The sequence below is a fragment of the Pezoporus occidentalis genome, unplaced genomic scaffold (genome assembly GCF_034315485.1).
Source record: "Pezoporus occidentalis ecotype Australia unplaced genomic scaffold, CSIRO_AGI_Poc_V1 ctg73, whole genome shotgun sequence".
Classification (NCBI taxonomy): domain Eukaryota; kingdom Metazoa; phylum Chordata; class Aves; order Psittaciformes; family Psittacidae; genus Pezoporus; species Pezoporus occidentalis.
The window spans coordinates 2,577,337-2,601,503 of NW_026916082.1; the positions used below are offsets into that span (position 1 = coordinate 2,577,337).

The 24,167-nt window shown below is 42.0% G+C and overlaps 1 protein-coding gene across 1 annotated transcript in view; it reads left to right on the plus strand.

Moving 5' to 3' along the window:
- The window catches only part of SORCS3 (sortilin related VPS10 domain containing receptor 3), a 301,150-nt gene that overhangs the window by 228,932 nt on the left and 48,051 nt on the right, over nt 1–24,167 (plus strand). Inside the window, exons 9-14 of the mRNA XM_062601930.1 lie at nt 1,750–1,929; nt 3,690–3,836; nt 4,324–4,426; nt 9,361–9,437; nt 9,540–9,631; nt 13,742–13,849. Coding sequence (XP_062457914.1) covers nt 1,750–1,929; nt 3,690–3,836; nt 4,324–4,426; nt 9,361–9,437; nt 9,540–9,631; nt 13,742–13,849 — 707 coding nt within the window. The remainder of the gene's footprint in view (nt 1–1,749; nt 1,930–3,689; nt 3,837–4,323; nt 4,427–9,360; nt 9,438–9,539; nt 9,632–13,741; nt 13,850–24,167) is intronic.

Genomic DNA, 24,167 nt, shown 5'->3' on the forward strand with positions numbered 1-24,167 from the left:
CTGACCACACACTAACTTTTGGAAACCCTGCTGCCATTTTTCAGGAGAAAAACATTGTTTCTGCTCCTACCTTATGGAGGGCCTTGAAAACTGCCCCTCATTAAAAAGTCAAGCAGATAGAGAGACTGACAGCCCTGCTTTTTTGACTGATGCTGTTACAGGTTGCTGGTCTGTTATACAACAGATTTGTTGGTAGCCCTGCTTTGGAATTGGTTTCTAGTATAAAATTAGGGATACTTTTGTCGTTTAAAAATCAAAAGTACTTTTAAGCTCGGTGTCATGGCAAAGTTTTCTAGCCATGTAAAGGAGGCTTGTTCGTGCTGCCCTTAGTTACTAGAACAGTTTTGCTGTACAGTAATAACTATCCTGTCACCTGGAGATTAATGAACTCTGCTGGAGTTGTATATAAGTGAGGCTGGCAATAGGGTAATGCAATATTCCACTGCAACTGGTCAAAACAGATTGAAGTCATTGTATATTTTGCTTTATTTTCACACTGCTGGAATAGGTTGGGTATGTACTTAATCTTTAAGAAATTAGGGCTGTTGAGCAAGAACATACTTCTTGATTAAGTCTTCCTTCATTGAGGGAAATGGCAAATCTCCCACTGGGACAGAATCAGGCTCTTACATTTTTTTTCCCCCTCCCATGCTGTTAGGCTATGTTAGGTCTATTGGGTATAGCCCCATCTAATTAACCCCAACTTTTCATCCAGATACCTCACAGAGAAGATTACGTTACCTCCTAGGCAGGATGGGGATATTGAGCTGATCTTCCCACAGATATTATTCCCAAAAATCAGGTCACGCCGTCCTTTGGGAGACTTCCAGAATTATGGTTTCTTGATGCAGAAAGAGAGCAAGGAATTAATCAAGGCTCCTTGAACCCTGGGGAAATTTTAAATAGATACAAATAGATAAATGCAGTCCTACATAACCACAGTGATTTTGCTTCTAGCTGAACTATTGTCAGTTTGTTCAACAATGGTGGCAAGGATGAAGTGCTTCAGGACTCATCACCACCCTGGAAATCATTTCCATGAACCTGCTTTAAAAGAATACTGAGAAAATGCACTGTCAAATCTCTTTGTTATTAAAACTAAATGGGGAAACCCTTGCTGGACCTTCATATCTTGGTCAGCAGCAGGAATTCAACAAAGGTTAGTGAGTGGATTATTTGACATATATAGGGGGATGATAGATCTCAGACATACTCTCAGTAGTAAAGTATGTTATTAAAAATCACTACCAGTATTAGCTCAAACTGATCCCTATACCTAAGCTTCAAATAAATGTGAAAGTCCCAGGCTTTTTGAAACTGTCTCTTCACCAGTTGGAAGTACAAGTCCGTTAGTTCAGCATGTGGATGGAAACATTCACTGCTTTTAACCTGGTGCTACACCATGCTTAGTGACTATGAGGTCTCCAGGCTTCAAGGTTGTGGCTCTCCATGAGTGACAAAACTGACTTTCAAATTTATAAATAAAAAATGAAACTGAATGAAATTCCTTGAAGCTACCAAAAATGAAGAAAGCAAAACCCCTTCTCTCAGCTGGTGATCATTAAAAAAATGAAATGCAGGGAAGTCACAAGGGAGGTAATTTTTTGGCTTGCTCTAACAGAATATTGTTTAACATACCTATAATTCATGCTCCATCTCCATTCATTCATAGGTCATGGTAATTACTACATGTCCCAAAGGGCAAAGAAAGAGATCCTCACTACCAGGCCTTTTGTCTTCTTTTAACAGGACATGCATATTATCAGCACAGATGAAGATCAGGTGTTTGCAGCTGTTCAAGAGTGGAACCAGAACGACACATACAATCTGTATATCTCGGACACCCGAGGGGTGTACTTCACCCTGGCCTTGGAAAACGTGAAAAGCAGTAGAGGGCTGGAGGGGAATATCATCATTGAACTTTATGAGGTATGTAGTAAAGGTCACCCTACAAAGAACAGCAACTTGACAGTTCAAGCAAGTGTGAATCTCTTAGCAGCCTCCCAGGATCTTCATCTGCTTTGGGATCAGCACAGAAACTTTTACTGGATTTGATGCTGAGCCAGCTCCTGTGGGAATAGGTGCGGTGCATTCTGCTATAGGTGTGACAACTGGTTGCTTTGAAGTCCATGACTAGTTAGCTATGTGACATTTCCAAAAGGGAGAACCATTATCCTTCTCATCCTAATGTGGGTGGCTAGAGAAGGATTCAAAATATTATTTTTCCTGATAGACAGCTGAAGACACCGGCTTGCAGGCAGGGAATGTGGATTCCACCATTGTGAGCACTGAGCAGTTTATGAATGATAAGAAAAGGTTTATAGGTGCCATTTGCCCAGAGATAACAGCTGGATAACTTCTACCCTGAATCATCTTCCATTCCCTTTCTTCTGCCAGGCCTTTCGGCCTTGGCCAACAGCAATCCATTCAGAACGATTGTTCCAGTTTTTGGTTTCTTCAGAGCATTCTGGTTTTGGCTTGTCATAACTTGTTGAATGGACCATCTGCTGAGATTCAGGGCTCAATGCTTTGCCAGCAGCAAACAGTACCAGTAGTAATGGTTGCAGGCTGACTTCTAGTGCTACGTGGAGAAATGTTTTTGCAGTTACATGTAGAAGTTAGGATTAGACATTTATTTATTTCAGCCAGTATAATGCACATTCAACAACCTCAACTTGTTTATAAAGATCCAGGCAATTAAGGCAATGAGAGAAAACTCACAAACACATGGATCAGTGTGAAGGACAGTTTATATTTTGTTTTTACCTAATTAAATATGTTTTCCTGCCTTTGAAAACAGACACTGTTTCTCTGTTGCCATGAACCAGCTAGAATAAACAAGCATCATCTCCCATTCCTGGGCAAACTCTGTATTCCCCAGCTGTATATCATAACCATTTTACTGTTAAATGCTGATAGAGACTTTCACAGGGTCATTTGAAGGGCAGTGTCACTCAGGGGGCTTTAGAGCAGAAGGATTTGCATCCTTGCTGTTTCCAGGAAGTCGCAGATTTGCACCTTTCTGTCTCACTTTTACAGCTATGCACCAGAGACCAGACTCAACACAAAATCTTGTTGGAGACATTTTGACAGGACCATATTCTTCTGGAATGGGTCCTGACAACAAAAATCAAAACATCTGGATCAACCGGGTTGATTTTGATAGAATTTAGGAGTGGAAGGAAAGTGAAGAAATCAAATTTGCAAAATGTTAGTGTTTCAGCATAGTCAGGATTTCCATCTTTCGTGTAAAATAAAAAAAGACCAACATAAAAAGATCCCACGCTGCTGCTGATGTGACTTGCTGTCTCCCATGTTATGGTAATCTGGGGAGGGAGTAGCCACATCCTTAAGCTTACAAAGCTGATGTGTGACATGGTGCATGCTGTATCTTCAAGCCCATCAGTCTGTCTACAAGCACTCAAAATCTAAAAGTGGGCTGTTTCTTAGAAATTTTGTCTATGAACATCCTTGTCTTTTTCTTCTAGAGAGAGAGACTGCACGAGGCCTTTCAGCTCTGCAACCATCATCAAGATATGCTTGTAATGCCATTCACAGTCTTCTAGTACCAGTCTGAGATGGCGTTATTACTTCTTCAGAGACCTTCAACTCCTGAAGAATGCTCAGATGGGCTTTACTTTTGGTCTGTTCTTCCGATGTATGTTTTCATCTCTCTCCATTTTTCCTAGGTAGCAGGGATCAAAGGCGTATTCCTGGCTAACAGGAAGATTGATGACCAAATCAAGACTTTCATTACCTACAACAAGGGCAGAGACTGGCGTTTGCTGCAGGCACCGGACACCGATCTAAGAGGGGATCCTGTAGTTTGCCACCTGGTGAGCAGCAGACCTTTTCCAAAGGACAATTGTCTCATTAAAAGCTGCGTATTTTAGTCACTGGGTTAACAGATTTTTCCCTGTGATATTTTTCTCTTGACCTGATGGATGTTAAATGACTTATGTATATGTTCTCTCTTTCTATCGTTTTCTAGATTTTAAGGGAAAATTATGACCATTTTCTTGAACTTTCTTATGGAGCTTAAGGTCAGACTAAGGAAGCTCCTGGGAAAAAGTGCTCTAGATCAGATTGTTGGTAAAAACAAGTGCAGATATGCTTGCTTGTAATGCAACATTCCTGTTTATATTTCAGCTACTTTTATGGTGATTCAGAAAATGAACATATGCTGCTATTTGTAACAGTGCTAAGAACAAGGGATCATTTTCAGATGGACTGAAGCATCTGCATGGAGTTGACAGTGGTCCCGCTGATATTTAACTTGTTGCATATTAAAGCTTCTGCCTTTTGTTTGTTTCCTGTCAACAGCCCTTTTGCTCATTGCACTTACATCTGCAACTCTCAGAGAATCCATATTCTTCAGGAAGCATTTCCAGCAAAGAGACAGTTCCTGGGCTGCTGGTGGCAACAGGTAAAGAGCATAAGTGCTGCTCACTACCTATCTATGACTCACTGGTAGCCTGAGAATATGTAAGATGTTTCCTGTTAGTGTAAAAGCTTTTAGCCCTGTTTTAGCAAGTGCTGAGCTAACTGACATTAACTCCTACTTGCTATGGGCTAGGAGAAGGCATGTGGTCCCTGATTTCAAAAAAGCTAATGCCTATCAGGTATTTGTTAATCTACAATAATCAACATGCAGGTCTAAGCCCACATCTGCAGCTGGCATTACTAGCTCCTCTCACTTCACATTACTACAGTCACTGATGTAGGTGTCTACCTGTTTGCTTGGAGTTGTCATGAATGAGAATAGGGTCTAGGGCTATGCTTCTGGGAGGTATCAATACCTTGCACCTTTTAAGTAGCAAGCACAGAGTTGTCACAATGCCTGTCAGGCAAGGCCTGGACTTCAGGAGTGCCTGTTTTATGTGTGGCTCCTACTTTCAATACTGTATTATAGAATCATAGAACTATAGAATAGTTAGGGTTGGAAAGGACCTTAAGATCATTGAGTTCCAAACCCCCTGCCATGGGCAGGGACACCTCACACTAAACCATGCCACCCAAGGCTCTGTCCAACCTGGCCTTGAACACTGCCAGGGATGGAGCATTCACAACTTCCCTGGGCAACCCATTCCAGTGCCTCACCACCCTAACAGGAAAGAATTTCTTCCTTATATCCAATCTAAACTTCCCCTGTTTCAGTTTTAACCCGTTACCCCTTGTCCTATCACTACAGTGCCTAAAGAAGAGTCCCTCCCCAGCATCCCTATAGGCCCCCTTCAGATACTGGAAGGCTGCTATGAGGTCTCCACGCAGCCTTCTTTTCTCCAGGCTGAACAGCCCCAACTTTCTCAGCCTGTCTTCATACAGGAGGTGCTCCAGTCCCCTGATCATCGTTGTGGCCTCCTCTGAACTTGTTCCAACAGTTCCATGTCCTTTTTATGTTGAGGACACCAGAACTGCGCACGATACTCCAAGTGGGGTCTCATGAGAGCAGAGTAGAGGGGCAGGATCACCTCCTTTGACCTGCTGGTCACGCTCCTCTTGATGCAGCCCAGGATACGGTTGGCTTTCTGGGCTGCAAGCGCACACTGAAGCCGGCCCATGTTCATTTTCTCATCAACCAACACCCCCAAGTCCTTCTCCGCAGGGCTGCTCTGAATCTCTTCTCTGCCCAACCTGTAGCTGTGCCTGGGATTGCTCCGAGCCAGGTGTAGGACCTTGCATTTGTCATGGTTAAACTTCATGAGGTTGGCATCAGCCCACCTCACAAGTGTGTCAAGGTCCCTCTGGATGCCATTCCTTCCCTCCAGCGTATCAACTGAACCACACAGCTTGGTGTCATCGGCAAACTTGCTGAGGGCGCACTCAATCCCACTGTCCATGTCAGCGACGAAGATCTTAAACAAGACCGGTCCCAACACCGATCCCTGAGGGACACCACTCATTACTGGTCTCCAGCCAGACATTGAGCCATTGACCACAACTCTTTGTGTGCAGCCATCCAGCCAGTTCTTTATCCACCGAGTGGTCCATCCATCAAATTGATGTCTCTCCAATTTAGAGACAAGGATGTCGTGTGGGATAGTGTCGAATGCTTTGCACAAGTCCAGGTAGATGACATCAACTGCTCTACCCCGTCCATCAGTTCTGTAGCCCCATCACAGAAGGCCACCAAATTGGTCAGACAGGATTTGCCCTTAGTGAAGCCATGCTGGCTGTCACCAAGCACCTTGTTGTTTTTCATGTGCCTTAGCATGCCTTCCAGGAGAATCTGCTCCAAGATTTTGCCAGGCACAGAGGTGAGACTGACTGGTCTTTAATTCCTCAGGTCATCCATTTTTCCCTTTTTAAAAATGGGGGTTATATTTCCCATATTCCAGTTGTCAGGAACTTCTGACTGCCATGATTTTTCAAATATGATGGACAGTGGCTTAGCAACTTCATTTGCCAGCTCCTTCAGCAGATGGATTTCATCAGGTCCCATGGACTTGTGCACATTCAGCTTCTTAAAACCTTTTTATTTTATTGCTTCAAGACTAGCAGCACGTCATCAGCACTGCATGGGTCATTGTTACTGTGGGTTGTTCTGCAAAATAGTGCTATGTTTTAACGGCAGCCTGCTACAATGCTTCATGGTGGTACTGACTGACCCACTGTAATTAATCTGACAACCATCACAGGCCCTGTGTGCACACAGCGTGCAGCCTAATCACGATGGATGGGGCTACCAACTGTACTCAGAACTCCCACAGGTCTGTCGGAGCTGCTGGCCTAACAAAGTGCTTTTTGAATGGCTGGTGCTGTTGAAATCTGGCCTCTCAAGCATGCAGGCTGTCTGGCTTTTTCACAGGGAGGCTGCTACATTTGCTCAGATATGTCCAGATAGCTTAACCATTCTTTCTGAGGCTCAATTTATCTCCATTGTCCTGTTCACCCTAGCAGTGGCTTGCAAACATATCATGTTAGTATATTGCCTATATGAACTTACACTGTTTCTTCCAACTATTTCCATTCTTATGTCCTTCTGTGCTTCTGTGTGTTTGCCAGACTAAGCCAGAACGTGAGACAGGTTCCCTTCATGACATTTATATCTCAACAAAGGAAACACCGTGTGATTTCCAGTTCACTGATCCAGGCCAAATGAATTGAGATAATTTGGTTTAAACCTTGAGATCTTCCTGTGTGTAGCCAAGTGGAGTCATTGCTCCTGGCAGGTCACGCACTGTAGATGGATGCTTAAGAGCAAGCAGTATTTGTGGTGCTGAGATTGCAGAGGCTTTTTTTATTTAACCTTTTAGGAAGCAAATAGAGACAACAGGACTGTGAGATTCTAGGCGTTGATCTAAATTGTTACTAAATGAGGTTCTTTTCAAGCTGCCAGTGCATGGGATGAATGCTTTCCCAGTCTAACAATTAACCTTTAAAAGGCAGAATATAATTTCTGCCTTACCTCTTTGTACGATAAAAAACCTAACCTGTTGGGAATGTACACATCTGTTTCCACTAACCAGTTTCACAAGAACAGGAGCATCTCACCATGTTGGCAAATGTGTTCCAGAATAGGCATTGCAATTTATTCTCATAGGCACTGTCTACTCAAGCACTCTGTGTCTTACTCTGATTTACAGTGGTACATTTCCAGCAATGATTGGGACTCAGACTCTTGATATGAAGTTAGATTCTTTCAAAGGGAAGAATTATGTTTTAGTATCAGTATCTAATTGAACAGGTGCCAAACCCCCTTGACTTGTTTGGGAGTTAGTTATATTTCATGGAGTTTAAATCCATGTAGCCAAAGAAACTAGATGGAGAGAATGAGGAAAATAATGGAACAGGTTTGCACAGAAAAACAGACAGAAAGAAGTGATAACAACAGAATCTCACCTTTTTACTCTCTTTCCTTGCCATAACCTGGATATTCCTGTTTAGAAAGTTGATTTTCAGTTTTGATATTTAAAATAAGATGATTCAAAACTTACACTTCTGCCTTTAAGTCAGTTTTTAATTCCTGAGGACATCCACTTGTGATATAACACTGGTCTAAACAGATATTTGGACTGACACAGTAGGTTTTTCTTTGTGAATGTGGATACTGCTATAGGTTTATGGTTGCCCATGGTGGGTTTTCCTTGTACCTTCATCTAAAGCTGTTGGTCACCCTTCCTGGTGTAAGGGAATAAGAGGAGGTCGATGGACAGTGTGACATTTCCTACATCCTGGGCACCTATGGAAAAACCTTGCTTGAATTGCACTGCCTCCCTGAGCCAGCAATGATATTTTCTGAAACAGTGTTGTGACAGTGTGGCTAGCTGGGTTTCATGATGGTGACAGGAGAGCGTCAAGCCACGTCTGGGTTTTAGTTTCTCATTTTCCAGCATTAAATGCCAAAAAAATAATTAGCATTTCTTTAGTGTGCTGTTATGCTCTTGTTAATGCTACAGATTTATAAGAATGTCACCTCTCTCTTTTTTATTTTTGAAGAAAAAATACTAGTTCTCCCTTACTTCCATGGAAATTACACCTGCTTTAAAAACAGTCTCATTCAGAAGGTGCAAGAGTGGCTCACTGAGTAAAGAACTTCTAGGCTCTGAATAAAAACGTCATGGGTTTGCCCACAATATGGTGGCTGTGGGCCATTATCATTGGGAAGATTTCTGACAGAGTATCTTTCAGTGTTCCATCTGCCTGCTTCCTATAGGACAGATGTTCATATCACCAGAATCATACCTGTTACTGACTGAAGTTACTGTTGACAGACCATCAGAAAAAAAAACAGTTCCTGGGTGACCGTGGTAGCTTTTCCCTGAACCACTGGGTGCTTTGGGAAGTGGGGAGGTGAGAATGGTTATGGTTGATGTTTGAGCTTTTCTTTGCATTGCTTTAATGTGTGGCATATCCATTCCTTAACATATAATGAAGGCAGAGTAATTCATCATATAAGGCTACCAGCAGAACAGTTTCCATCTTAATGGAAATTACAAGATTAAAATTAAGAACTGTACCAAATAACCAGTAAATTTAAATTCGCAGTTTGGGACAGCTAGGTCACTGAGAATAATCAACATTGTCTGGAATACTCTTCAGTCTGGTCTCTCCCTCTCTGCTGCAAAGTCATTTGACCCACCTTAATTCTCTGAACCATTTCTGCTGCCACGTGAGGTTCATACTTAAACAAAAATATTTCCTTCAAGCGGAACCTCTATTTCATTACATCACAATTTTCAAACAGCATAGCTCTTGTGAATGAGTGTTGTCACCTGACCATCATGGTTTTTTTAGATGAGAATAGAATCAAAAGCAGCAAAAAAAAAGCATTGGTCAGGACAAGTAATTTTGGTTTCTTGGAAAAATGCAGTTCTGTGTTCATCCGTGCAAGAATGTCTGTACTTGGTTGTGTTGCAGGCAATATTGGCTCTGAACTTTCCTACACTGATGTTGGCATGTTCATCTCTTCTGATGGTGGAAATTCCTGGAGACAGGTATGTTTTGCAGAGCGAAGGAAAGCATGGAGCCTTTGTTAGTCCTCTTCTGATTCTTCCCAGTAGAGTGGAACACTCATGCAGCACCTGATTTGTTTGCAGATCTTCGAGGAGGAATACAACGTTTGGTTTCTGGACTGGGGAGGGGCACTAGTGGCCTTGAAACACACATCAGTGCCCATCCGGCACATGTGGTAAGGAAACTTATTATTTGACGTGTTTTCCTGGTGGGGATAGGCTGACAGTTGTGGTAACATCTATTGCATCACCTCGTCAACATCTGCTAGTGTCCATAAAATGGGTAAATGAGATAATTCTAATCTGCATTTTACCATCATTTTGGTTTTCTCGATTAATATGATAATTATTGTACCACTTTATAAATGTAATGGCTATATACATAATCACACAGATATATTAATTACTCTTTGCGCTAGTGATGTACTGTGAGACTTCAGATGGGGTTTCTTTCACACAGACACATATATACTGAGTAAGAAATCATCCTTTGTATTTCTGAGAGGATGTGTCCGTCAGTTCTGCCTTTTGTTTATTATTAAGCTGGTTAGCGACTTAAAGGGAGGGAGAGGAGTGCAAAGGAGGTGTTGATAAGACAACAGAGATATGACAATAGAGATATGTTGCTAACATTGCTCTCTCCTATAGGTTTTCACTATCAATTTCCAGAGATACAGTGGTGGCAACTGAATAGATTTGGAGGTGGAATAGGGCAAAGTGATTTCTCAGCTGAAGATACCATTTTTCTATAAATAGGTTATAACAGTCTAAGCACTAAAGATACTGCCCAAAATTATCCTCTCCTTTGTCTTTGCCCCTCTCACTCCTGGCACCAGGTAAGCATTGGAGAGAGGCATTCTGAAATTCGGAACTAACCTTGTTTACAGAAAATGTGTGTATTAGCATCATCTTCAGCCTCTGGTCTTGAGTGAAAGAAAGACATGGTTAATGGACTGACCTACCCAGCTTCTAATGTTGTTTAGAAGTGAATTAGTTAGAAATAACCTTCAGAGACAAGATTTGTGTTCCTGTCTGCAAGACTGAGTCCTCCCACAGGTTGATGGTGCTAAGCACATGTCTATCTCATGCTTTTCGTGCAGAACAGGGAAAGTGGTCTGCAGTCAAATAGAAAAAGAAAGCAATAGTGTTTGGCAGCAGTGATGAGGTGTTAAGGTCTCATCTACCTGAGTCATTATGGTACAAAATCCTACAGCTAAATTACAGTCATTCAGAAGCTGGAGACTTTAAGACAAGCTGTCTTTACTGACCACAAGGTATTGTTCCAGAGATGTGCCTTAAGAACATTAATGGCTCCTTTCTCAATACGAAAAGCTTCTGGAGTTTATATTCCTGACCTGACAGATAGGTCTTGGGTGGCTGCAACATAGATTTCTATTAAAGTTTAAATGTGTTGCATTTATGCACATTTCATGATCATCTGAGCTAAATAAATGCTTTAGTTTTGGTGCATTAGTAGATTATTGACACAGGATGTACTGGCTTATATTCCTAAAGCTTTGTAATTTTTCTAGGATGGGGAACCAAGTGTTCTTTAAGAGATTTGTGCCTTTGTGCACTTACAAGCAAGTTGTAACTTAGTGCGTACTGAGGCAGGGCCAGCATCCCCTTGCCAACAACTTTCGTAAGTGGACATATAAAGGAGAGCAGTAACAGGGCAGACCCATAATGATGCTTCCAGCAGACTCCAGCTGTCTGTGGTAGGAGCATGTTGTGTGACTAGAACCATTTGCCCCGGTAGGTAACTCAGTGATCGTGACTATGCCTGATGTGCCACAGGACCATGTTTAGACCAAGCCAGGTATGAGCCAAGTCAGAAGAGTGTGTTAGGCAAGGGAAGGTGTCACCAGCAGTAGGTACATTGGGCTGTGGCAAGTTGAGCTCTGAAAGAGTAAAAGGAGAGCCACTTATTGAAAGAGCTGTATTAACCATTTATTACTATATTATTCAACCCAGGTGTAACTGTTTTAATTGTGTCTTACCTTGTGAAGGCTCTTTGGGCATAAAAAGCATGTTAGATGCAAGTGCCTGTACTGGGGAAAGATTTGGTCACAGGCTGGTTTTCCACAGGAGCTAAGAACCCAGTTCACCTTAGTTTGCTTTTCAGAGGCTCCTTTCAGATGTTCTGCCTTGCCACTAAATCTCATGAAATGGCATGTGCAGTACTATGAGTGCCCCACCCACTATATTAAATGAGTAGTGATTTAGAGCTGCTATTAACAAGCCCCAGTAGGTTTCCTCCAAAATTGTACCCTTATGGACTTTGGAATTTGCTTCATATCACCTCAGTAAGCGCCTGTTTCATGGGCAGGAGTGGAATAGATTAAAGGGTACATGTATATCCATTAGTTCTCAGGCTGAGACATTGTACAATAAGTTTCATCCTGGAGAAAAGAGGGCTGGATAATTGAAAAGCCAAGAGAACTTTAGCTACACTAATGAAGCATGCTGTTCCCCAGAAATTGAAATGCTATTTAGATAGATAAGCATGCAGGAAGAACAGCATACAAATGCGCAGGTGTGTGGGAAGATACATACATTTAAATAAGTAGATTTAGGGCAGATAAGCTTTTTGTATGCTGTTGTACTCCCAGCTTTCTGTCTTCAGTCTATAGTCATTGCTATTCTGGCAGATGTGCACTGTAAGTCAGGTGAAGGTGTTTTTCTAGGAGCTGTGAGAGGCAGAGGCTTAGGAAATAGTGATTGCAAGCCTTGGTTTTCTACACTTGAGGTCTGAGGCTGGTGTAACCCATTGTAATAAATATTACACTGGCCTCCTGGTCCTTTGGTGGCATTAGGTGTCCCTGATGAGACTTACTTGGGGTGGGAGGATTCAGTTTCCAGCAAGACCCTCTCAGACAAATCCAGGTGCTCAGATGCATGTGTGTGAACACTTTTCTTGCCTGGAAAATAAGGCAAACTTCTTTTCTATTTTCACTTTAAAATGAGCAGTGTTTCCTGCTGTTTAAATATGAAGTCTGTGCTATGACTGTCTGTTGGTAATGTCCATTGGTAGCAATCTGTGAACTTTCACAGCCAGGGTACCATGCAGAATTACAGAGAACTCTGTAATGGCCCCTGCTGGGAGAAGATCAAATAATTTTATAGCTAATCAACCTTTGTGCTTCTCTGTTCATTATTTGCTGGTATAATTTGGAGCTGAAATCCTGTGCAGAAATTGTGCAGGAATGGTTATGCAAACAGTCTGGGGGCAGAGAGAAATGCAGTTGCTCTCAGAACTGTTGATGGGCATCCTGCCTGCAGGTTGCCCGTCTTTCCTGCTGCAGTAACAGCTGGGTGTGCACACGCTCCTCTGGCTGTTTTCTGCACAGCTGTGGCACATGCTAGCATGGTGACCTGAAGGCTGGTGGCAAACTGAGGTCCATGGGACAGCAGAATAGGAGCAGCGACCATCCCACTGCCCCAGCTAGAAGTAGAGCACCAAGTGGCAGCCCCAACCCTGGGTGTCAGGCAACTCACTGGGACAGGGATGGGCTGGGGCCAGGGACATCAGCTTGTGTCAGGCCAATGTACTGTCTAATTCAACCAAGACCCTGTTGGCTGGATTAGGACACATGTGCTCTTTGATAAAAACAGGAAGTAAGCCACATGGTGATTGTGGGTATGGACAGATGATCAAAAGCCACTGAATTATCCAGACTCCTCACTGACAATGTGAACAGATTCCAAATGCTTTAATTTTAATCAGTGTGCAACTTTGCTTTACAACAAGCAGTGAGCATCCAGACCAACCATTGATTGTGGTTCAGTTTGGCTTCCTTCCTCCCTCCCTCCACTTTGTACAATGGAGGGCACCTCTGAAATGGCATGCAAGGAAGTATTAATAGTGTTAGAGAGATTGTACTTAATGGCATATGGCATTGATATGCACACGGATTGAAATATCCCATGGTGTTGACGGCAATTTTCATGCATTCAGGACAGGACTACTTATGCTCTGAGAGATGCCTCATGCCAGGTGCTATTGAAGATCCAGAAACAGGACTTGCAATGCCTCTTGATCCATTGAGGTCTGATGTACAGCTGGATCAAATATACCTGTGTCCTTATTGGCAATGTTTATACTTTCTAAGGCTTTGATCTTTCAAAGTACGCCAACAGCATGAATTAGTGGTCTGGGAAATGGCAAAGATTGTTGCTTGTCTGTAAATCTAGCTGCTGGAGCTTGCAGACCTTATACAACCTCTAATTGCTGCAGTTGTACTAAAGTTTTTAATGTGTATAAATCTTGTCTGCTTCTATCCCAGGGTGAGTTTTGATGAGGGAAGATCATGGAGTAAATACAGTTTCACATCAACACCACTTTTTGTGGATGGATCCCTTGTAGACCCTGGCATAGAGACCCAGATAATGACGTAAGTATAGCAGCTCTTAACTTCTTTAAAATGTGATGGCAGGAAGGAGTGCATGGAGATCCCCAAGTGTGTGGTAAGCCTCATGGTATGCAGTGCAGCACTGTGTAGTTACACATGTGGTGTTGCATGAAGGTTTGGTGCTGTTTGTGGGTTTTGCTGATGGTCACAGACACAGGTGGAGGATCCATGTATCATGTGCCAAAGAGATGATGGAGCCAAACTCTTCCCAGTAGCGGCAGGGGGTATAACAAGGTCCCAAGCTGTATCTTGTGAGTTCAAATAAGACAGTAGGTAAATCTGCTTCTCTGGGGAGTGTTGTAGCCCTAATTACTTTACAGAGAAGTTGTGGTATCACCACCCCTGGAAGTTTTCAAGCCTTGACTAGATGAAGCCGCCTCTGCCCTGATCTGTATTTGGTGACAGTCTGTTTTGGAGTAAGTCTGTGTGATACATGCATGGGTTGAAACATCCCATGGTGTTGACAGCAACTTTCATGCATTCAGGACTGAACTGCTTATGCTTTTATGCTCTGAGAGATTCCTCATGCCAGGTGCTGTTGCAGATCCAGAAACAGGACTCCAGATGTCCCTTCTCATAAATGTAACTGAGATTGTGTTTCTTGCATCTGGCATCCCAGAGGTTGCAGTGCTCTTCAGAGGCCACAGATGTGTATGGCTGCACTAGTTCTGTGCTTGCTCCAGTTGTGCAGCTTGACTGTCTTTTGAGATTGCTGCTGAGTATGAATATCCCCAAACCTCTTTAGTTGCTATCTGCATTGTGGGTTGTACATCTGGTTTTAGCTCAAGTGTGTTCTCAGTGTGCGTGTGCACAGCTGAGCTCAGAATAACCTTCCTGGTCTGGGGTATAGTATGCTATGATTCACCCATACAATGGAAGGAAGAGCCTGGGCAGGCACCAAAGGTTCTTGGACCTTCCTCCTCCCAAGAGTTCTGAAGCTCTGGGCAAGGCTGGAAGAACTGGCAGATAATTTTGGCTCAAGAACAGTCCATGATCAGAGTTTAACAAACAGGGGAGAGAGGAAACTTCTTAAATTCAAAGGCATCTTCAAATAGTCATTCACCCTGTTGTGCAAAGCAGATCAGAACATGCTGCACTGGGATTCTGAACAAAGAAAGAACTAGATGCACTGCCTTCATTGCTTGCAGATGTGCCTTCTTACCTGTATTTTCTCTGAGCTGGCTGGAACAGCTTGAAAAGGATCAGGAGGCAAGGTGGCTAAGACGCCTTAGACTGGGGCACACCTGTGAAGCATATCTGCAGTGGCATGAAGGAGTGCATTTGGTTAATCACATCAGATGCTGTTGCAGCACAACTTTAGGGCAGGCAATACAAGATAAATTTCATCTTGCACCCGATTTGCTTTTCCTGTTTTCTGCACCTTCAGCTGAAGTTCCTGCAGATTTTCACTACTTGCAAGAGAAAGGAGATTCAGTCCTAGTGTATTTTCTTCTAGGCTTCAGTCCATCTGCCTACTTACATGGCAGAAATGTGTGTGTGTTTCTCCTTGCTGGTGTCACTGGTAGTGACAGACTTGAGAGCAGACTGCTGGGTACACTTGTCATCAGTTTCTGAGGAAGCTTGGATCAAATAGAAGTTTTGTGTCCTGGGCATTTCTGCTAGTAATTTGAATTTATTCCAACTGGGTTGCATGATTGGTGTTGGTATGCCTTTCAAAGACCAGACCTACATTAGATTTCCATAAACAGAAACAAGTATGTGGTGAGGAGTAGTCTATATTTGCAGTTGAGCTCAACTTAGCTGTACGAAAAGGACTGGGGGAAAATCCTCCTCTGGCAAAGGGTCATTTGAGCTGGCTGCTTCTATGCCAATGGCAGAAGTGTATTGGTGCTGTAGTCTTGGGAGAACCAGGAAGGAATATCTAACTTGTGCATACCCATCTATATTTCCTGTGCTCAAGTATCACGGGAACACTGGGCTAAGTAATTCTGGTTATCTATATCTAAGCATAGGAGCAGCACTTTTGTTTCCCAAGCAGTGCTGGGGCAGAACGAGGCATCTTCTATATCTGTGTCACAGACAGTTACTGAGATTTTATTGGAGTAGAGGTGGCATCAATTATAGTAGGATTACTAGATTTTCCTTTACTCCAAAACCATGCCTTGGCTTTGGCTTTTTCTGCAAAAAAAAGTAGAGTACTTGTTTCTGTGGAAGACTATATCTGTGCATCTGCTGTCTTGCTATCTGCAATATTAACCCTGTTTTTGCAAAGAGCAAAACGTAACAACATATGATATACCTATGAGCCTTTTCACAAGACTGCTGTGAGCATCCTGTTGGGGCAATATATACCAATCCCCAGCTAAAGACTAGGTCCTGTATTCTCTTCACTCTGTGCATTTTTCTCCAAATGCAGCAATAATGTGTCATTTTCTGTATTAGTAAATAAAGTGTTTCTCTGAAATTCTTTGGGCAATGCACAATGTGTATCATCTTCCAACCCCATACACACACATGCAGAGACAGATCTGAGCTCAAATAAATTTACACATCAGCACCTTCATTGAAATCAATGGAGCTAATCAACTAGCTGTGGATTTAGCCCATTTACTTTATAAATCAATGCAGTTTTCTTCTGAGATGAAAGACGCATTTTAAAACTAAGATTGTTGTTACTTATATGTCTGTAGTCTTCTGATAGAGAATGTAGGAAGTGAGTTATCTTGCTGAATATTGTGTATCAGCTTTGTTGAGAGCTGACTCTTGAAATCTCTGCAGGTGTATCATTATTATTGCTATTGTTATTGTTATTAGTATTGTTTTTATTATTAAAGTCATCATTAGGAATTTTAAAAGCTATTCTTAATAGTCTGTAGTCTGCCATATAGAGACATTTCACATGACACTTGTAATAAATGTTTAGAGAAATTCCTATTCGCAATGTTAAAGAAACTGAGGAGGAAAAAGCCCATTTATAAAGCCTGTTTGCAAACCATTTCTATGCAGATCACTTGGGTATTTCTTGCAATGAGCATTTTAGTGAAGTCATCTATAAAGGCATCATAATGAGCTTGTGGAAGCTTTGGCTGAGAAGAAATCAATGCCTTTCTATTGCTACTGGCCATCCTTTGAACCAAGGCAAAACACGATGGTTGGAGGTACATGGAATTTGTGTTTGCAGGTAGAAATCCCAGTGATTTCAAGAAGCTGATGAGAGGAGCACAATGGTTTGGTATTAGCATCCCCCAGCTGACAATGGGAGCAGTAGGAGCTCTTAGAGCAGAAGCAGGGCTGAGGCAGGCACCGAGACTGTGATCATATTTGTGCTCTGCCAAAATGGATAAATTAGTGGCTTTTAAAGATTTCTCTTTCATCCTGGAAAATGTAAGATGTTTCATTGAGTGGTCTCAGCTGATTCCTATTAGGGACACTTTTTTTCCATTGATTTGTATAAAGTGGTCTGTGTTCAACGACTTCAAAAACTAATATTCACAGGACAATGTGTATACTCCAACTATTATTAACATATTGTGTTATTAATAACATTATTATAATACCATCTTATTAAAGTCAGTACATCAGTAGAATGACTATTATTCCCAACCTTCATTTTGTGGCACATCCTATAAGGGGCTGTAGGAAGCAGCAACAGTTTTAGCATAGAATTTCATGCCATTTCATGACTGTTTTCTGAGCAGTTGCAGTATCTGTCTATATGAGCATCCTAGTTTTTTTTTGGATCTTCTGTGTTGTGTATAAATGTCCTAAAAAGTCATAAAGAGCTTACCAGTAAAATCTGTAGATTTGCGTGTAGGGGCATTATATGATTCTGAGTATCTTAGTGTACTTTGAGTTGCAACCTGCTTTAGTGGGAAGTTGGACAAGATGTCTTGCAGAGGTCTGATTCACTCTATTTTATGATTTTGTTATTTCACATAGCTGTAAGGGTGCAAGAATTAAGTATTTCCTTACAAGCATAGCTGAGTGGGCTGTGCTAAAAATGTAGTTTTGTGACACACAGGGAAGTACTATGAGACTGTGTGAGCTCGTCTAACTTGGAGCTACTGACTGAACAAGGTGAATCCACTCTCTCCATTCCTGAGTGATCATCCACTTACGTAGTTCCTTCTATTGTTGTTTTGACATTCATCTCATCTGACAAGATGGTCAGTTCAGCTCCTTTAACATCACAGAACTTCAAGAGATTCGTACCAAATTTTGGTAACAAATTGCAGGTGTGAGGAAAATAGCTATAGCAAACAAAGGGTCCTGCAGGAAAATAAATGCATATGGGCAATAGGTTATGTATGTTTTTATGTGACCCACAGAGTGCCTAGAAAGCACTAGTCTTTGAAACCTACAGTTTTCTAAGTTCTGTCCTATAACCCTCACTGGTGACTGGTATATCTTCTAATGATTTCACATTCTAATGAGTCTGTGTTGACAAACCATAGGCACAGCATGTTACGTGCCTGAGATTGTCCACCAGGGGAAAAGAACCAGATTGTCTTCATGTTCTAGTCAATTGTGATATATCCAAACAGAAGCAGTATTTGGTTGAGAGAGTTGCTAGTCTGTACCATTCAAATCAGAGACAAGATGGTTTTGTGGGTCCAGAGAAGGGCTTTATGCTGTTCCAGCTCTGACTCATAATTATTGCCTCTGCCACTTCATCTTCTCTGCTAAGCATCTCTCCAAACTTACATTAAGAGAAATAACCTTTTTGCTTCACAGCCCTGCAGAGCTTTGCTATCATTTAGTAGACTCATAATATGTGTGTGTGCAGACACTCATTTATAGATGGGGATCATTAAGTTTGCTCTGATAAATATATATTTATGTATACACACCCACTTCTGTGTTTCTATGTATGTATACTTAATGGTCTGTATATATCAGTATATGCATCATTGAGCATTAACATTTTCAGTGAAAGGATTTAATACAAGCTGGTCTGCTAACATTGCTGCAACTACTGCTTTTAGCTATGTATATGTTAGAAAATGTTCCCGGTTGTAAATGAACAGGTTATAAGCCCTGCCCTTTTTCTAACACCTTCTCATTTACATGGACATGCAGCTTTACCAGGGATGAAATGGCAGCATTTTTCTTCCAGGAGACCCATAAAATTACTGGCAATCCATCACTGGGTGGCAGAAGAGTGGTGTAGAATGAATAAGTACCTGAGAAACATTGGAAAAGGTGAGATAGATGCCAGGAGAGGTTTGAGGTAAGAAAGAAAACATTAAGGGTACAAGCCATGCTGAGTCAGACCAGAGGTCCCTCTAGCTCAGTTTCATGCTCCACAGTGGTGAGTAGAGGATGCTAAAAATATATATTTTTTTTTAAAAGAAAACTTTACCTTGTACACTTTTCTCATTTACAGAGATTTGCAACATAAGAGACTTTCTTGGCCAAACATGGTATTTTTATTTCTAGGACATTAATGATTCTATTTTTTTGAGGGTTGTTTTTCCCTAAGTTCCTTAAAAAACTTAGCAGCCATATTACCATGTGGCCAAGAGTTCTATGAGTCAACTCTTATTCTGAAGAACTGACTCACTTGTGGAAGACATCAGCAAAGTATGTACATGTATGAAGGCAACATGGACAGATTCTGGTCAGCACTAAGCAGAGGTTCAGCAGGTTGAGTATGAGAGAAGGGCAACAGCTCCCAGGTCCAAGCTCCTACATAGTTCAGAATTACATGGGAGCCAAGAGTCATTTTCCTGTCACTTTCTGATAATGTGATTATCATCTTTCAGCTTCAAGCAAGGTAGCGTTCACCCCCTTCTGCTCAAGTCTTGCTGTCACATTTAAAAGCTGAGACAGGCAAGAAAATTACAAGCTGGCACAATGTCCTTGAAAGATTCTGCCCCTCTGCTTAGGGGTAGGGAGCTGTGGATCTGTTACCTCTGAGTGGCTGGGCTGAGAAAAGTGGCACCTTATGGTTTCTACTACCTTAAGGATATAGAAAACAGTGCTTTTGTTGGGGTGTGGTCAGAGGAGCTGGCCTTCTCCCTGCTGGGCCAACAGCCTTTGTCCTTTGTAGCTGGCTCCCCTGCGAGCAATCTCAACAAATGAGAGAAGAGGTGAGTGGATGGCAGAAACACCAAGAAATTGTTTTTCCTAGAAGAAATCGAGGTTCTTGTCCAACATGTGTAAAGACAAGACACAATGTTCCTCAATTCCTGTGACACAGCAGAGGTCTTCAAACTCCTGCCATCAATCTGGTCTCTTTTCACTTCACTCTGCTTGAGAAAAAGGGAAGGAAGCTGCCTGAAAGAAAGAAAGACAGATTTTCTTCTGCAACTTCTGCTGCTCCTGCTGAGCTCAATAAAGGATTTGGCGATGAAAGATTTCGGAGGAATGATTTCAATAGAGGTCTGTAGAAAGCTAAACCCAACTTGCAGCTTCCACTGCAGAAAACAATAAAAGTGATCATTTACGGGGGCTGTGTGGTGGTGGGTTCTGAATTCTGTCCTTATTTATCTTCAGCTCTTTTGGGACCCAGGGCTGACCAGCCAGCCTGCACTGCTCTCAGGCTTACCAAAACTATGGGGGTTTTGAAAGATTGGAGGGCAGATTTCAAAACCCAGGTTATCCAAGTTGCATAGGTACCATAAGATGCATAGAAAGCACTGATAGGTTTTAATTGTCCCCATTGTGGTTTTGTCTTGCATTTCAGTTTTTCTGTCTTTTTTATGTTTATTGCTATATCTGTTTGTGGTGCAGTTGGCTTTATTATTAGCTGTGGGTTTTACTGTGAGGCTTTGATATGCCCTTGTGAGTTCATTGCACTGTCCTTGCTCACAGGACTGTGAAAACTGCAGTCCACAAGCCTACATAAGGATTCTCCAGAACAGGATCAGTAAAATTGAAGTGAATCTGTGAAAATAATGACTGCACACAGAAAGAAAAGTAAAATTTAAACCTTGATCTGAGGAAAAAATTACAAATATAATTATTAAGAAACCAAAATGATTGAAAGGGTATAGGCATTTGCTATAGTAAGCTACATTCCTGTATCATCTGATCTAATTTCAGAACTTTCTGGAAGTAATGAATACCTGGGATTTTGCAAGAAAATGATCAATCTGCTAATGCCGTCAAGTGACTTTACAATGGACAAGAAACTGTGTGTTATAGGAATTCCCATTTTATCCCAGCAGATGATCAGTTTAGACCCTGGAGTAAGACAGCTGATTGCCCATATCATTATCTTCATTTGCAAGATTTAAAGACATTATTAACGATCACAGATTAATCAGTGTCACTTCCTCCTCCCATCTCCCTCCCTGCCAGAGGAGTACTCCATTCGTTAGCCTTTGGATTGCTGCATGAATTCACCTAAACAGTCCACAGTAATATTGATTGTGCTGCTGATACTTGGCAGTGTGAGCTGAGTTCTTTCTGTGGCACCCGAATAGACAAATCAGGTGATGAGAACAACTGCTTAGAGTAATCTCTCTAAGACAGCATCGTGTGATTTATGGGGCTATAGGAGGAGGATGTCTGTGACTTGAGATCAGTTCCCAGCAGTTGTGCCATGTACTCAAAAGATTCCTGCAGAATGCATAACACACAGAGAAGGCACTGGGCTCTGTGGCCTGTATTGTCTATCTTTGACTTTCTGGGGCAAATATTACTCTCATTGAAGTCACATGCTATTTATGGACAGTGGATCAAATATTATACAAATACAGTTTTTTGCATAATATATAGAGAAATTGAGGCAGAACAAGGGACATGCCCATGGCCAGTCACTCAGCAGGCTGTCACAGGGAGGACTTGACATTAAATCAGGTCTCCCGAGTCCCAGGTGGGTGCAGACTTTTCTCTACTGTGCAGAATTTTCCCATTCCTTAGATGAAAAGAGGTGCTGAGTTATGTCTGTAATGCTTAGACAAGGGGTAAGCATGTAGAGGAAGGGGGACTAGGAAAGGGAGTTCAGACTGGAGGCTTTTATTCACTCAAGTGAATTAAAAAAGCCCTTACAGAAGGAGCAAGAATGAGCAGCAGGCTGATACATGATTTATTTTCCTTAAGTAAAAGGATAAGGTTTGCCTGATGACAATAAAATCCAGATATTCTCATCTATGTGCTTCATTTCTTGTGCTTTTAAGTAAGGACGAATGGATTATAGGTCTCGTTCTGTCCTCTTGCTAGCAGCTGGGCTGGGCTGTATAAAGCACTCAGGCCTGGTGTGGGGTACACAGGGTGCTGTGCACACATATGTTCCTTAGAGTCATTCACCTTTCTGTTAGAGCAAGCCATGAAATATTCTGGGACTTAACCTCAGCACCTTTTCATATCAGCCTGGCCCTGATCCTGCATGGGGCAGAAAGTGTTGCAGTACACCTGCTTTTCTGGGAACAATCAGTGCTGGGTTGGCTGCATGGTTCACTCTAACAGATTTTTCATCACTGGCCTGAGTGAATGGTGGAAATCAACTCTTCAGAGGAGCCATACTGTAGTTTGAGGCATCTCATATAGTTAGGTGGTGCTACAAGCCTTTATTCCCAAGGAGAGCTTGTCCTCATGTGCTTATTGTACATGGTTTCCTTGTTTCATGATCCCTTTGACCCAAGCCTGTGAAAATTCCCCCAATATAACTGGCCAGCCACCTTGTCACAACTGTTGCCCGCCAGGTACAGATCTCATCCCCTCTTGAGCCTTCTTCTCTCTGCTACCCTGTGCCAGACAAAGCTTGTCACCATGCTGCACCACAAACTGTCTGTCCCTATCACATGTGTTTGGAGCTTACATGTTCTGAGCAATGGCTTCCACATTTGTGTTGGACATCTGTGGTTAGAAATCTGCTGATTCGTAGGATGAAAGATTGAAAAGACTTAACATGCCATATTACCCAGCTGGTAATACGGGCAAAGGGACAGCACCTGCCTCCACTGGGACCACAGACCTGTTAGTGGCAGAAACACTCAGGTTGCTGATACCTGCCAGTGTCTTTTCTAAAAGAGGGAGGCAGCATCATCTTCTGGTTTCAAAGCTGTCAGAAACTGGTTGTCTTTCACGAGTGCTTCGAAGAAGAGAAAGAGCCCTTCTGAAAAACAGCATTAAAAATTAACATGCTTTCCCATCCCCCTTCCCAGGTGTCTCACGCTCCCTTTCATGTTGCTGGGATTTCTTTTGAAGCAATTGTCATGTAAAGTGGTTTGGGAACATTGGCAATGAATTTTTTAGAGACCAGATTTCAAAAGGTTCGGTTTGTTATTCAGGAAGTTCTTGTATTGATAGCACTTGGTATTTAAAAAAAATAATGAAAATCCCTATTTCCCCCATTGCCTTGTGCAGTATTTATGCAGCTATTGGAGAAATCGAGCCCAAACTGTAGGAATGCTTCATAATTACATGTTCTGCAGATTACTTACTGATTGCACTTGGCGCTACTTGCTAACCAAAAGATCATGCTGTACCATGTCATTTGCAGTGGTTTTCCTCTTCTGCTCATACTTTAAAGGAAGTGCCCACTGAGCTGATGGATGATGCCAGGACTGTTTTCCAAAGCTGAGGGAAAAGGGTCAGCCATGATTGTACTGCAGGATTTTTATTGCAAGATTTTGAGTTTTTTCTCTATATTCACAGAAATTTTTCTGCTGCCCTATCTCCTCTCTCCTTCCTGACCTGGAATCTGTCAGTGGTGCAGCTCTCCATGACCAGTTGAGTATGGATTGCTAGTCAGTGAATGTGGCCAACACTTTGAGATGCTCTTCTGCGGAAAATATCCATGTCTTGTCATTGCGTTTCACTTGGAACTGGAAATAAACCCCTTCCTTCAGACTTCATCTGTATGAGCAATTCTGTGAGATTCTCATTTGACCCTTCCCTTTGGGAAACAGAGTAAAGACCGAGATTTTCTTGAACAAATTTGTCATCACACAAACTTTCTGCTGTTAGCATATTCTTGAAGGTTTCACTGCTGTTTTTTTTTTCTCCCTCTGAATAGTAGCAGTAGAACAAGGCCTTGTATGTATGGGAATTACACTAATTTGCACCAGATGAAAATCTAGATTCAAATGGATGGTATATTTTATTTGGAAGAAAATGTGTCTCTTCTTTCTAGAAATAAAATGTCATTTCTTCTTTCTGTCCACAGAAATAAGTACAGCAGCCCTGAATCATCACCCAGTTGCCCTCAGGCTACTGTTCCTAGCTAACAGGTCAGCCAAAAGCAACTGCATTAAAAGTTCCAAAGTGGCTTTTAAAAGACCGTATTTATTGTTTAGGAAAAAAATTAGATGATGTTTTTTGTTGACAATTGCCTGCCTTTCCAGTGTCATCTTTACTCTTTTTATGTTTCCTTTGTTTCCAGTCTCTT